The sequence below is a fragment of the Mastomys coucha genome, unplaced genomic scaffold, assembly GCF_008632895.1.
Source record: "Mastomys coucha isolate ucsf_1 unplaced genomic scaffold, UCSF_Mcou_1 pScaffold6, whole genome shotgun sequence".
NCBI lineage: Eukaryota > Metazoa > Chordata > Mammalia > Rodentia > Muridae > Mastomys > Mastomys coucha.
Genome location: NW_022196912.1, coordinates 99,619,522 through 99,632,238, shown reverse-complemented (window position 1 = coordinate 99,632,238; position 12,717 = coordinate 99,619,522). Strand labels below are relative to the sequence as shown.

The window sequence follows — 12,717 nt, the reverse complement described above, 5'->3', positions numbered from 1 at the left end:
CAGCCTGGTGTAGAGAACGAGTTTCAGGACAGCCAGGCCTCCACAGTGGAACACTGTTTCGAAAAAAAAAAAAAAAAAAAAAAAAAAAAAAAAAAAAAGAACAAAACAAAAAAACCAAAACCAGCTGCAAATTAAAAACCAAGCCAAACCAAACCAGAAATCTAATATCCATCAGTGGTGTTGAAAACTGCAAGTATACAGTCAGAATCCCCTAGTCTTTTTTTTTTTTTTTTTTTTTGAGGCAGGTCTCCTGTAGTCTAGCCTATCATGAACTCAGCGCTTTTTATGTATCTGAGGCATATCTTGAACTCCTGATCCTCCTGCTCTACCTCCTCAGTTCTAGAATTACAAGGCTGAGCTGCCATATTTGGCTGGGAAATTGATTTATGTGTTTATTTTTGTTGTGCTGGAGACTGTACCCAGGGCCTTATGTATGCCAGGCAAGCCCTTTATCACTGAGTCATATCTATCTGACTTAAAAGATCACGCTGGGAAAGACATGGAATGTCCTGGAGAGATGGCTCAGCGGTGACAAGCACTGGCATGCTCTTTCAGAAGCCTGGGGTCTGTAACTTGAGTTCCAGGGACTCCGACGCCCTCTTCTGGCCTCTGCAGGCACCAGCCACGCGCGTGATACTCAGACATACATGCAGGCAAAATATTCCTATACATAAAATATATTTTATTTATTTATTTATTTTGGTTTTTCGAGACAGGGTTTATCTGTGTATCCCTGGCTGTCCTGGAACTCACTCTGTAGACCAGGCTGACCTCGAATTCAGAAATCCGCCTGCCTCTGCCTCCCAAGTGTTGGGATTAAAGGCGTGCGCTACCACCGCCCGGCCTTAAAATATATTTTAAAGAAAGATCTTGTCAGTCGTGCTGGGACCAGGGAGCTGGCTCACCCAATGAAGGCTTTTCCCAACCAATCCTGACAACCTGAGTAGGCTCCTCCGGAACCCTCATGATCTAAGGAGAAAATTGACTCCTCGAAATTGTCCTCTGACACTTATGCCCTGGCTCACAGTTCGCGTGAACACATACATAGCACACTAAATAAATAAATATGTATTTTTTAATTAATTAATTTTTAAAATAGATCACGCCGTCCTCTCTGGGAGAAAGTTGCATTCGGAACTTCCAGTTGTTAAAAGGAACCTCCCAGCCGCACAGGGGACGCTCTAGCCGCCGGCCCGCTCTATCACCTCAGCTCTTGTTCCTCAGGAAAGCTTGTGCTTCCGGGAGCGGCCGCAACGCCCGAGCTGTCCTCTCTATCCGCCGCATCTCTGTGGTCGCTGGAGGCCCTCCCCTTTCCTCCCAGGGCGGGGCCTCGAGCCCTGCGGACTCTGCCCAGGGAGGACACCGGGCTTGCTCGGTTGCCTCGTCGCTCGCATCCCGGGTCATGGCGGTCCCGGGACCCACGACCCGAGCTGGTGGCAGGTGAGCAGGACTAGTGAGGACGGCCGGGTTGTCAGGGACGCACTGCCTGGGCTTCAGGGAAGGGGCTGCTCCCCTGCCGGTCCTTCCTAGCAACTCTCCTTCAGTTTTGGCTCGCTGGAACCCCGGCTGCACAGAATGGGGTTGACACTGACCCATTCTAGGTACTGAGGACACCCTTTTTGGTATCTTTCTCCCTTCGTTTTCATTCTCAATTCCAACCCGCTCTTGGCACACCCTCCTCTGCATTATTTTTTTTTCCAGACCCTCTTACTTAAATTGTCATGTTACCTTAAAATATATGTTGACTTTGAATTCACGAATCATGTTGTGGTTTTTAAAAGAGAAAAAAAAAAGTTTTTAAACTGAGCATTGGGTTTTTTAGGTCATCCATGCTATATGAATTTTCACTCCTGAATGTTGTGTGGTGTCACCCTGGATACTGAGACTCTATTTCCCTAGTAATGGACACCTAGATTACTTCCAATATTTAAAGCACCACAAAGTATACTGTAATGAATATTCTGGCAATTGTCTCTTGGTAGGTATTGATGGTTTTTCTTTAGGTTATCCTCCTCAAGATAGGATGCTGAGCCATACTTAATTCTACAATGTTTTGGAGTGGTCACAAACAATTTATAGTCCCTGACAACAATATATAAAGGTTCTGGTGTCCCTTATATCCATCCCCAATATTTGGTATTGTTTAGTTTATTTTTCCTAATATGTATCGATTTGATGTATGTAAGATGGTATTCTATTGTGCTAACTTTATTTTTATTTTATTAGTGTGTGTGTGTGTGTGTGTGCGTGCACATGCACGTGTGATATGTGTGTCATGACACAGGAATGGAGATCGGGGACAGATTTTGGAGTTGGTTCTTTCTTTCTACAGTGGGATCTGGGGGTTGAATTCAGATCTTAGAGACAAACACTTTGACCTTCTACTGGCTGAGACATCTTGTCAACTACACTGTGCTAATTTAGTACATTATTAGGCTTGTGGATTGTCCCTTTCGTGGACTGCCTGTTTATATCCTCTCCCCACTTTCCTATGAAACATCCTGATGTACTGGGTGGCGCTGGCGCACACCTCTAAGTCCAATACGTGGGAGGCAGACACAGTCAGATCTCTGTGAATCTGAGGCCAGCCTGGTCTACAGAGCAAGTTCCAGGGCAGCCAAGGCTACACTTGGTCTCAAAAGACCAAGAAAGAAAGAAATATCCTGACTCGCAGAGATTCCTTGCATGCTCCAGATTGTAATTCCTTATCGGTTTCATTCTGCAAATGCCGTCTCTCATTTCACCAAAAATCTGTGGTACTGTGTTAAATAAAATACTTAATTCTAAATTAAGCCCACCAGTTTTACCCTGTATAGTTTGTAGGTTTGGAGTCTTATTTGAGAAATGTCTTCCATCAATATTAAGGTATCTTCACTACTTTTTTTTTTTTTTAACATTTGCTTCTGGTAGGTTAGTAATATCACTTTTCCCCACAGACATTCCCTATTCTACCAGCTTCAGCATTCATAAGCCTTTTGGGGGGGGGGATTTTGTGTGTGTGTGTGTGTGTATGTGTTGTGTGTGTGCAAAGCCTGGACCCTCTGCATAATAATAAGGCTAAGCTCACGAGCTTCTGGAAGGGTCAACTTTCCTCTGAGCCTTCTCCCGTGTCCTGACTTCTGCAGGCCCCGACTAGATCTGCAACTTGTCCAGAGGTTCATGAGGATACAGAAGGTTTTCTTTCCTTCTTGGTCATCACAGAATGTCTTAATGTTCATGACGCTCTTGTGTGTGACCCTCCTGGGTGAGTGAATGGGCTTTGGGCGATGGGGAAGAACCCGGGTTTGGGATTCCTTTCCTTGTCTCTAACAGGAGGACGTGTCATCCTTTCCCCTTTGACTTCTGCCTCCTCTCCCTCCCCACAGAGCAACTGGTGATCTACCAAGTTGGCTTGATCCCCAGTCAGTATTATGGGGTCTTGGGAAACAAAGACCTGGGTGGATTTAAGGCACTGACCTTCCTGGCCGTGGCGCTCATTGTTCTCAACTCCACAGTAAGGACCCTCCTCCCCACCCCCACCCCCTGTGGCCCCCCCTTCTCCAGTCCAGTGGGATGCCTGATGGGACTGGGTGTTCAGGAAGCAGGAACCCAGCTCTGGACCTGTTTCTGCTCCTTTCGGGGAATTAGAGCTACGGTTTCCCTGAAGGTCAGAACCCAAGGTGGGGCCTTGATCTTGCTATATTGTCCTTCTTGGGTTGAGCTTTCTAGTTTAACACTCAGTAGAAGTAGGCAAGGTCCCTTCCCCTCCCAGAACTCTCTCTCACTTCAGGGAGATCGAAACACTTTCACACCAGGATCTGCAGCCAGAGAGCTGTTACTTCTCTGGCAGCTGAGGCTGTGACTCAGCCCGGAGTGGAGTCGCGCCTCCAGACTTCTCACCTGCTTCCTCTTGTCCAGTGGCCGCCTTCCACTACTTGATTTGGCAACTTGTTTTTCAAGATACCTTTATTGGCACCTCTCTCGAGTCCTTCTTAACTTCCTTTGGGTTCCCTCTGTCAAATTCAAGCCTTTCTCTATGGGTACTTGCTCCTCAAGTAGACAGCTGCCGCACTCCTTACACCTTTGCCACCGGCTGCTCATGGCTGGATTGTGATGTCTTGTCATTTCCCTCATGCTTAGCATGAGGCTCTTCAGAAAATGGCAGGTGATGGGGCAAGGTTCTACCAAGACCCAGCCTGATGCCCTCTGTCAGGCTGGGCTGGCAGTTTCTTGGGGATGCCCTTTCTTGTCCTAATGTGTCCACTTGGGTGTGCTTTCAGTCATTAAAACCTTGTCTATGCTTGGGGACAGATGAAGAAATTCATGGAGGGAGCCGATCATAGGGTTCTCTGCCTCCAGCTACTCTCAGTGTGAGACGTTCATTGCAGGGAAGGACTTGAGGAGCTTGCCTTCCGTAAGCTCTTTGAGATTGTTGAGGGAATAGGCACGTGAATGAATGGGGAAAGGGAAGTCTCGTGATTTGAAGCCTTAAAAGGAAACTGCACTGAAAGTGATCACTGTGGATTCTGCCCCATCGGCAGAAGCTCCTGCCTGCTCTGAGCTTTGAACCCAGACTCGCAGGAAGCCATCTCTCTCCCTCCCTCCCTCCCGCCTCCCCCATGCTCAGCTGAAGAGCTTTGACCAGTTCACCTGCAACCTGCTGTATGTGAGCTGGAGGAAGGACCTCACCGAGCACCTGCACCACCTGTACTTCCGGGCCCGAGTGTACTACACCCTCAACGTGCTGCGGGACGACATTGATAATCCGTAGGCATCCGTCTCCATCCCTGCTGCCTCATGAGCTGGCTCCCCATCCAAGTAGCTGAGCCCTGCGCGCTCCTGAGCACACTCTCCTGCAGGAGGCCAGTGCTGCTGCCCACTGCTGGGAAGGGGAGGGTCTTCTGAGAGACCATGGGGCTGACTGGGGAGCTAAAAGGAAACAGCTGGGAGCAGTCCTCTTTAGTCCATTTCCTATCTTGAGTTGAAATTAGGCAAATGAAGAAAGTATCCTTGCCAGGAAACAAGCTCTTGGCTGTGCAGCAGGGAGATAGGACAGAAGAAAACAAAAATTACAGATCCCTGCTTCTAGCTTGTTCAGTAAGCCCTGCACACATCTTTTGTACAGTGAAGATCATAAGAGTTCCTGCCTCAGAGACAGGTGGATTTCTGAGTTCGAGGCCAGCCTGGTCTACAGAGTGAATTCCAGGACAGCCAGGGCTACACAGAGAAACCCTGTCTCGAAAAACCAAAAAAAAAAAAAAAAAAAGAGAGTTCCTGTCAGGCACAGTGTAGAGCCTGACATCAGGTGCTTCAGTGTAAGCCGTTATTTTAGAGGTGAGGCATTGCAAGCAGCCTGTCTGAAGGAGGCCTTGGTGGTGAGGCAGAACTTGCGGGATCTCTCCTCATGCTTAGGCCTTCCCACTCATCACAACGCAGCAGCTACTTTGTTGCCTGCCTGTGGTAACTTTTCAGCTCAAGCGGAAAAAGTTCTAGCGAGGGTCCTTAGAAGATGGCCTTTGCATTCTGACTCAGCCTGGTAAAGCTTTCACCATTAGACTCTGACCCAGAGGAGTCTCGACCCCATAGGGAGATGGCAAGGATTAAGATTTAGACCATCTCCCTGGCTATCCAGAAAGATGGCTCGACCCTCAGTTTTTCCTTTGGCTCTGTGCAGAGCTGACTCAAGCCCTTGGGTCTTCTGTTGGCTCTCCCCGCCCCACTCCCTGTAGGGTGAATTGAGGCAATTCTCTAGACTCCTGGTTGGAGCCTAAGGCCTATTTGTGTGGGCCCATCTAAGTCAAGGTTAGAAGTGGAAGTACCCAGCTCACTGGGCTCACCTCCTCTGTGCTGTTGGCTGTAGGGACCAGCGAATCAGCCAGGACGTGGAGCGATTCTGCCGGCAGCTCAGCAGCATGACCAGCAAGCTGATCATCTCCCCCTTCACTCTCGCCTATTACACCTACCAGTGCTTCCAAAGGTGCAGCCTCTCCCTCCGGGGGCCCTCCACCCCAGCCTGGTGTTTACCCAGAGTCTCCCACATGGAGGGCAGGTCAGGGTCCAAGGGAGGCTCATCTTTGCCACCTGCACCCCAGGGAGTCTTCTAGCTCACATGCTCAGTGCTCATGACCTTGCCCCCTCTTTGGTCTTGTGATATTTTCACAGTCAGGGATCCTGACTTGAGCCAGGTGTCAGTTGTCAGTGCCATTCATCCCAAATTGAACGGGCTACCTGAGGAATGAAGCAGAAATTAGGATCCCAAAGCTATGTCTGTACCACCCCACATTGCCTCTCTCCCTCCCTCTTTCCTCTCTCTGCCTTTCAGCACAGGCTGGCTTGGGCCTGTGAGCATCTTTGGATATTTCATCCTGGGTACCATGGTGAACAAAACTTTGATGGGGCCCATCGTGTCGAAGTTGGTGCAGCAGGAGAAGCTGGAGGGGGATTTTAGGTGTGTTTTCATTGTTAAGGTTGAGGGACTGGGTAAGACTGCCTAAGTGTGAAAGTCCTAGCTGTGACCGTTACTAGCTGTATGTAATCTCATGGGGGGATACGGGCGTCATATGCCTCTTGCAGTTTCTGTTCCCTCACCTCTCAAGCGAATGATTTGCTTGTCTATTGAGAGAATGAAGGAGACTGTGCGTATGTGGGTTGGCCATCAGCATCTTCTGGGGGCGATGCTCGTGATCTAATTGCCCTGTCTGCTGGGCCACCAGTTGATCCACAACCTGCAACTGCCTTGTGAAGCACAGGGCACTGCCTTGGTTAAGCCAGGCTCAGGGGAGGAGATCCTGTAGACAAGAATACTCCCGTCTCATCCCAAAAAGCTGAGGTCAGCACAGAGCTGAGGTCAGCACTGTTTGTACAGCTTCTGCTGCCACACCCAAGCCCTGGGGAATTCAGCCTTGTGACAGCCCAGGGAAAGGTGGCACAGTGTTGACGTGGAGCTGGGCTCTGGGTGGTGTGGGAGCGGGCTTCCTCTGCATCCAGGGTTCCCCACTGTTAGCCTGCTTTTCCCTTCCATCTGTCCAGGTTCAAGCATATGCAGATTCGAGTGAACGCTGAGCCTGCTGCTTTCTACAGGTGAGAGTGGTGGAGGTTCCCTTTCTCCCCACAGTCAGTGGTGGGAAAGGAAAGATAAAGTCTGCTATGGTTGGGCGGGTGAGATGGCTCAGTGGTTAAGAGCACCGACTGCTCTTCCAGAGGTCGTGAGTTCAAATCCCAGCAATCACATGGTGGCTCACAACCATCCAGAATGAGATCTGATGCCCTCTCCTGGTGTGTCTGAGGACAGCTACAGTGTACTTACATATAATAAATGAATCTTTAAAAAAAAAAAAAAGTCAGCTGGGTGGTGGTGGCGCCTTTAATCCCAGCACTTGGGAGGCAGAGGCAGGCGGATTTCTGAGTTCGAGGCCAGCCTGGTCTACAGAGTGAGTTCCAGGACAGCCAGGGCTATACAGAGAAACCTTGTCTCGAAAAACAAAACAAAAACAAAAACAAAAAAAAATCTACTATCATCGTGGCCCTATAGAGCTTGTCACACTTAGCTGTGACCTTCTCCCCACCCTTCTCCCTCCTTTTAGACGACTTCTAAAGCTGGTGGCTTCCTTAGTCTTAGTGGTCTAACCATGGGGCCTAAAATGGCCATGGAATAAAATGAGTGGGTAGCTCATCTTGATCGAGGCATTGCCTTAGTCCCCTTTCCTGTCTGAAATAGCTTCTTTTTGTCTCTGTAGCATAGGTTTCTCACAGAAGGTTTCTCTGCTCTCCACACTTGCTGGAGCCAAGAGCCTGGCATCTTGCAGGCAGTGTTTGTGACGTCTCTTCCCTCCTGGACCAGGGCAGGTCCTAGTGTGCATGTTCGGGCTGGAAGCATAGGCTGTATTTAAGAAGTTGAATTGTCCCTGGATCACCTGTTTATGGGGTGAATTTAATAGCCTTAGATTCTTTGTCCTCTGTCAATCTCAACTGCAGTTAGCAGTCACTTACTCACTGGGACACCAGGATCACTGAGTATGAGATGAGCAGGTGGACATGGTGGTTCACATCTTTAATAGGCAGGTAAGGAGACAGAAGCAGGCAGAGCTCTGTGAGTTCAAGGCCAGCCTGATCTACATAGTGAGTTCAGGCCCACCAGCCCTGGGTTCAGTCCTAGCACCACATAAATTAGGTGTGGTAGCCCATAGCTGTAGTCCTACTGTTCAGGAGGTAAAAGCAAGGAGGACCAGGAATTCAGGATTATTCTTGGCTACAACATAACAAGTTAAGGGCTGGCCTGGTTGCATGATACTCTGTCTTAAAACAAACAAACAAAAACCCAGAACCTTCTTCCCATATTCTTTTCAAAGCAAAACCTTTGGGTTTTTTGTTTGTTTGGTTGGTTGGTTTGGTTTGGTTGGTTTTTGGTTTTTCAAGACAGGGTTTCTCTGTATAGCCCTGGCTGTCCTGGAACTCACTCTGTAGACCAGGCTGGCCTCGAACTCAGAAATCCACCTGTCTCTGCCTCCCAAGTGCTGGGATTAAAGGCATGCGCCACCACCGCCCGGCCAAGCCTTTGGTTTTTAAAATGTTTGTTTATTTTTCATTTGTATTTACTTTATTCCTGTGTCTATGTGTATGTTGGTGTCATTGGAGGCCAGAAGAGGGCATTGGCTTCTCCAAAGCTGAAGTTACAGGCAGTTGTGAGCTGTCTGAATGGGTATTGGGAATTGGGATTAGAAAAGCCATGAGTACTTTTGTTTCTGTTAAAGATTTATTTATTTTTTATGCATATGAGTACACTATTGCTCTCTTCAGACACACCAGAAGAGGGCATGAGATCCCATGTGGTTGCTGGGAATTGAACTCAGAACCTCTATAAGAGCAACACATGCGGAGCCATTTCTTCAGTACCCCCTCAATGGAACTTTCTTTCTAAAGATTTATTTATTTATTTATTTATTTATTTATTTATTTATGCTCTATCAGCATGTACACCTGCGTGCCAGAAGAGGGCATCAGATCCCAGTATAGATGGATATATATGAGCCACTATGTGGTTGCTAGCAATTGAACTCAGGACCTCTGAAAGAGCAGACAGTACTCTTAACCTCTGAGCCATCTCTCCAACCCCTTCAATGGAACTCTTAAATTGTGTTCTAACTTACTATGTAGGTTTTACTAGTTCAAAGTTTTTTAGTTTAAAGTTAAAAAAAAAGTGTTAGAAGCCCAGGTAACTTATTTTAGTAGAAACCAGGCTGAGCTTGGGGTTTGAACCAGGCCTGATCAGCTTGAGTTCATGACCATAGAGTGGATCATGAGGCTCAAGCTGTGGATGGGTGCTAATGAGAGAATGTATCTGAGGCTAAGATTATTTGCATGGGCCTGGTCTCTAAAGGAGGCTGTGGTGGAAATGAAGGTATCCCAGCCTTTGAGTCCCTGTAGACACCACATCCTTTTCCCTCAGAGCTGGGCTCGTTGAGCACATGAGGACAGACCGCAGGCTGCAGAGACTCCTTCAGACCCAGAGAGAGCTGATGTCCAGGGAGCTCTGGCTGTACAGTAGGCAGAGGGGCCCTGGAAGACGGAACCAGGGGATGGGGATGGTCCATTTAACTCTTCACTTGCACACCTCCCTGCTGTTGGCCTGCTGTGGTCAGGAATCCACTCACTGAAAGGATTGACCACGGGGAGCCTTTGCCTTTGCTATGGGTATCCCAGGGGAATACAGATCTGGAGGAAGCATGACCTAACTTGACTTCTTGCTCCCCACCCTGAGAGCTGTCCCCAGGGTCTCATGAACTCTGTCTCCTACAGTTGGTATCAACACCTTTGACTATCTGGGCAGCATCCTGAGTTACGTTGTCATCGCAATCCCCATTTTCAGTGGGGTCTATGGAGACTTGAGCCCCACAGAGCTTAGTACCCTGGTCAGCAAGGTGAGAGGCTCTCCTGATCAACCCCTACACTGGGCCCAGTGCCTGGGGCCCCACTGACTGCTCTCCCTCCTGACCAGAATGCCTTTGTGTGCATCTACCTCATCAATTGCTTCACCCAGCTCATTGACCTGTCCACCACACTCTCTGATGTTGCCGGTTACACACACAGGTGAGCAGAGTGTGTGCCACTAGAAAACGCCAAATGGGAAAAGGGCAGTGTGATGGGCGTGAGACAGGAGTTTCCCCTTCACCTGACATCTAGAGCTTGCCTTGGGTTCTTTCTTCTTGCCCAGGATTGGAGAGCTTCAGGAGGCCCTGCTGGACATGTCCCGAAAATCACAAGACTGTGAAACCCTAGACGAGAGTGAGTGGGATTTGGACAAGTGAGTACCGAGCTATAGTGTATGGGTGTGGATACAGTGATCACCAGCTGGCTTTAATTCGGGGCCCCTCCCAGCTGTGTAGCAGGGTTATAAGGAGCAGCTGGGAGCAATCTCCATGATGTATCAATTGTCTTATAAGTGTGCTCTGTTAGCTGACACCTCCATTCTGACACCCACTGTGTAGCTTTACATCATTCCCCACAAGACAAGCAAATGCACATACCAGCCGGGCACCAAAGCAAAACAAAAAGCCAGGCATGATAGCGCATACTTTTTTTTTTTTTTTTTTTTTTGGTTTTTCGAGACAGGGTTTCTCTGTATAGCCCTGGCTGTCCTGGAACTCACTCTGTAGACCAGGCTGGCCTTGAACTCAGAAATCCGCCTGCCTCTGCCTCCCAAGTGCTGGGACTAAAGGCGTGCGCCACCACCGCCCGGCCTATAGCGCATACTTTTAACACCAGTACATAGGAGGCTGAGGCAGGAGGGTTGTAGGCCACTCTGAAAAACTATATGATGAGACTCTGCCTCAAAATAATTAAAGAGAGAGAGAGAAAGAGAGAGAGATAGGAAGAAAGGAAGGAAGGAAGGAAGGAAGAAAGGAAGGAAGAAAGAAAGAAGAGAGGACTAGGGAGGTGGCCCAGTGAGTAACCTAAGTTGAGGACCTAAGTTTGAGTCTCTAGCAACCACACAGAAGCCAAGTGTGGCCCTGTGCCTATAATCCTAGTGCAGGCAGGTCCTAAAGGTTCAATATCTAGTCAGCCTTGGTGAACAGTGAGCTCCAGGTTCAACAAGAGACCTTTCTCAGAGAAGGAACATACTGACGTGACCTTTGATATCACGTGTGCACACATACATGTGCATACACTTGAATGCACCACACAGGACGAAAATAATATTTTTTTTAAAAAAGAACAAAAGTCTGAGTGTCCCACTCCTCATATCCTCTTCCTGCTGAGTCCGGCCAGCCGCTGCCTCTTTCCTAGTGTTTCCCTTGCCTCCCAGCCCCAGAGTGATGGATGTCTTTATTCTTGTATCTTCAGGGTCCCTAGATGTTTCTGACTTTCCTGTCCTTCCACCCACCCCTTGGCTTTTTTTTTTTTTTCTTTTTTGAGACAGGGTTTCTCTGTGCAGCTCTGGCTGTCCTAGAACTCACTCTGTAGACCAGGCTGGCCTCGAACTCAGAGATCCACCTGCCTCTGTTCCCAAGCGCTGGGATTAAAGGTGTGCGCCACCACTGCCCGGCCCCCTTGGCTTTTTTGTTTGATTTTTGCGACAGGGTTTCTCTGTAGCTCTGGCTGCCCTGGAACTCACTCTGTAGACCAGGCTGACCTTGAATTAACAGAGAGCCACCCACCTCTGTCTCCTAAGTGGTGGGATTAAAGGCATGTGCTGCCACCACCAGGCACCCTGTTCCATCTTCTGGGCAAATGACTTAACTGCTCTGAGGATCCTTTTCTTTATCTCTACAAAGGGTAGTAATGAAGTCTTCCTCCTTGGAAGTAAAGATTAGGTACAACCCTGGAAAGTGACTGCATGGTGGCCACCTAGGAAGCTTTCAGAAATAAAAATATGGCTAGGTATGACCCAGGCCTCTAATCCCAGCACTCAGGAGGCAGGTGGATCTCTGATTCTGAGGCCACACAGTGAGACCTGTCTCAAACAACAAAAAAGAAAATAAGACAAACAAAAACTCCACTAAGGGCTGGAGAGATGGCTCAGCAGTTAAGAGCATCCACTGCTCTTCCAGAGGACCAAGTTCAATTCTCAGCACCCACATGGCAGCTCATAACTGTCTGTAATTCCAGTTTCAGGTGATCTGACACCCTCACACAGACATACATGCAGGTAAAACGCCAAAACACCAATGCACATGAGATAAAAATAAATAAAAATTTAAAACACACACACACACATGCACACACACAATTACTAGAATAAAGTTGTATAGCACCAGGCAAGTCACTTAGCCACCTGAGCTGATCAGTTGTGTAGGGACTTCACCTGGTGGGTCACGGGTTCATGCTCCAGCTCCATCCCCATGTTAATGCTTAGGCTGCCATGACAGTATACCACAGACTGGCTTAAATGGTAAAAGAGTTCTCACAGTTCTGCACACTAGGAATTCAAGGGGTTGGTTAGAGTTGGTGAGGTTGATTTCTTTTCCTTGGCTCACAGATGGGCACTTTCCTGTTTCCCGTCACTTGATCTCTGTGCATGCCCTATCCCTGGGGTCTGCTCTAACAACCTCATTTTAACCTCACTCTCTCTCTACATGCTTCACTCTGAGGCATGTGGACTGAAACATCAGTGTATGGGTTTGAGGGGCATAGTTAAGCCCCTAAAGCTCCGGGGACACCGGGCAGTGGTGGTGCACGCCTTTAATCTCAGCATTTGGGAGGCAGAGGCAGGCAGATTTCTGAGTTCGAGGCCAGCCTGGT

The 12,717-nt window shown here is 48.4% G+C and overlaps 1 protein-coding gene across 3 annotated transcripts in view; it reads left to right on the top strand.

The window, feature by feature from the left end:
- The first annotated feature begins 1,327 nt into the window (after positions 1 to 1,327).
- Abcd4 (ATP binding cassette subfamily D member 4) overlaps positions 1,328 to 12,717 on the top strand; it is a 15,439-nt gene continuing 4,049 nt past the window's right edge. The window contains exons 1-11 of one of the 3 annotated variants that reach the window (XM_031356792.1): positions 1,328 to 1,440; positions 3,126 to 3,244; positions 3,366 to 3,493; positions 4,607 to 4,746; positions 5,840 to 5,956; positions 6,302 to 6,427; positions 7,009 to 7,059; positions 9,425 to 9,519; positions 9,775 to 9,896; positions 9,974 to 10,065; positions 10,190 to 10,279. In XM_031356792.1, the coding sequence (XP_031212652.1) occupies positions 1,403 to 1,440; positions 3,126 to 3,244; positions 3,366 to 3,493; positions 4,607 to 4,746; positions 5,840 to 5,956; positions 6,302 to 6,427; positions 7,009 to 7,059; positions 9,425 to 9,519; positions 9,775 to 9,896; positions 9,974 to 10,065; positions 10,190 to 10,279 (1,118 nt within the window). In that variant the 5' untranslated portion in view covers positions 1,328 to 1,402. Of the gene's footprint in view, positions 1,441 to 3,125; positions 3,245 to 3,365; positions 3,494 to 4,606; positions 4,747 to 5,839; positions 5,957 to 6,301; positions 6,428 to 7,008; positions 7,060 to 9,402; positions 9,520 to 9,774; positions 9,897 to 9,973; positions 10,066 to 10,189; positions 10,280 to 12,717 lie in introns of those variants that run through there. The other 2 variants (XM_031356793.1, XM_031356794.1) reach the window with 2 other exon arrangements.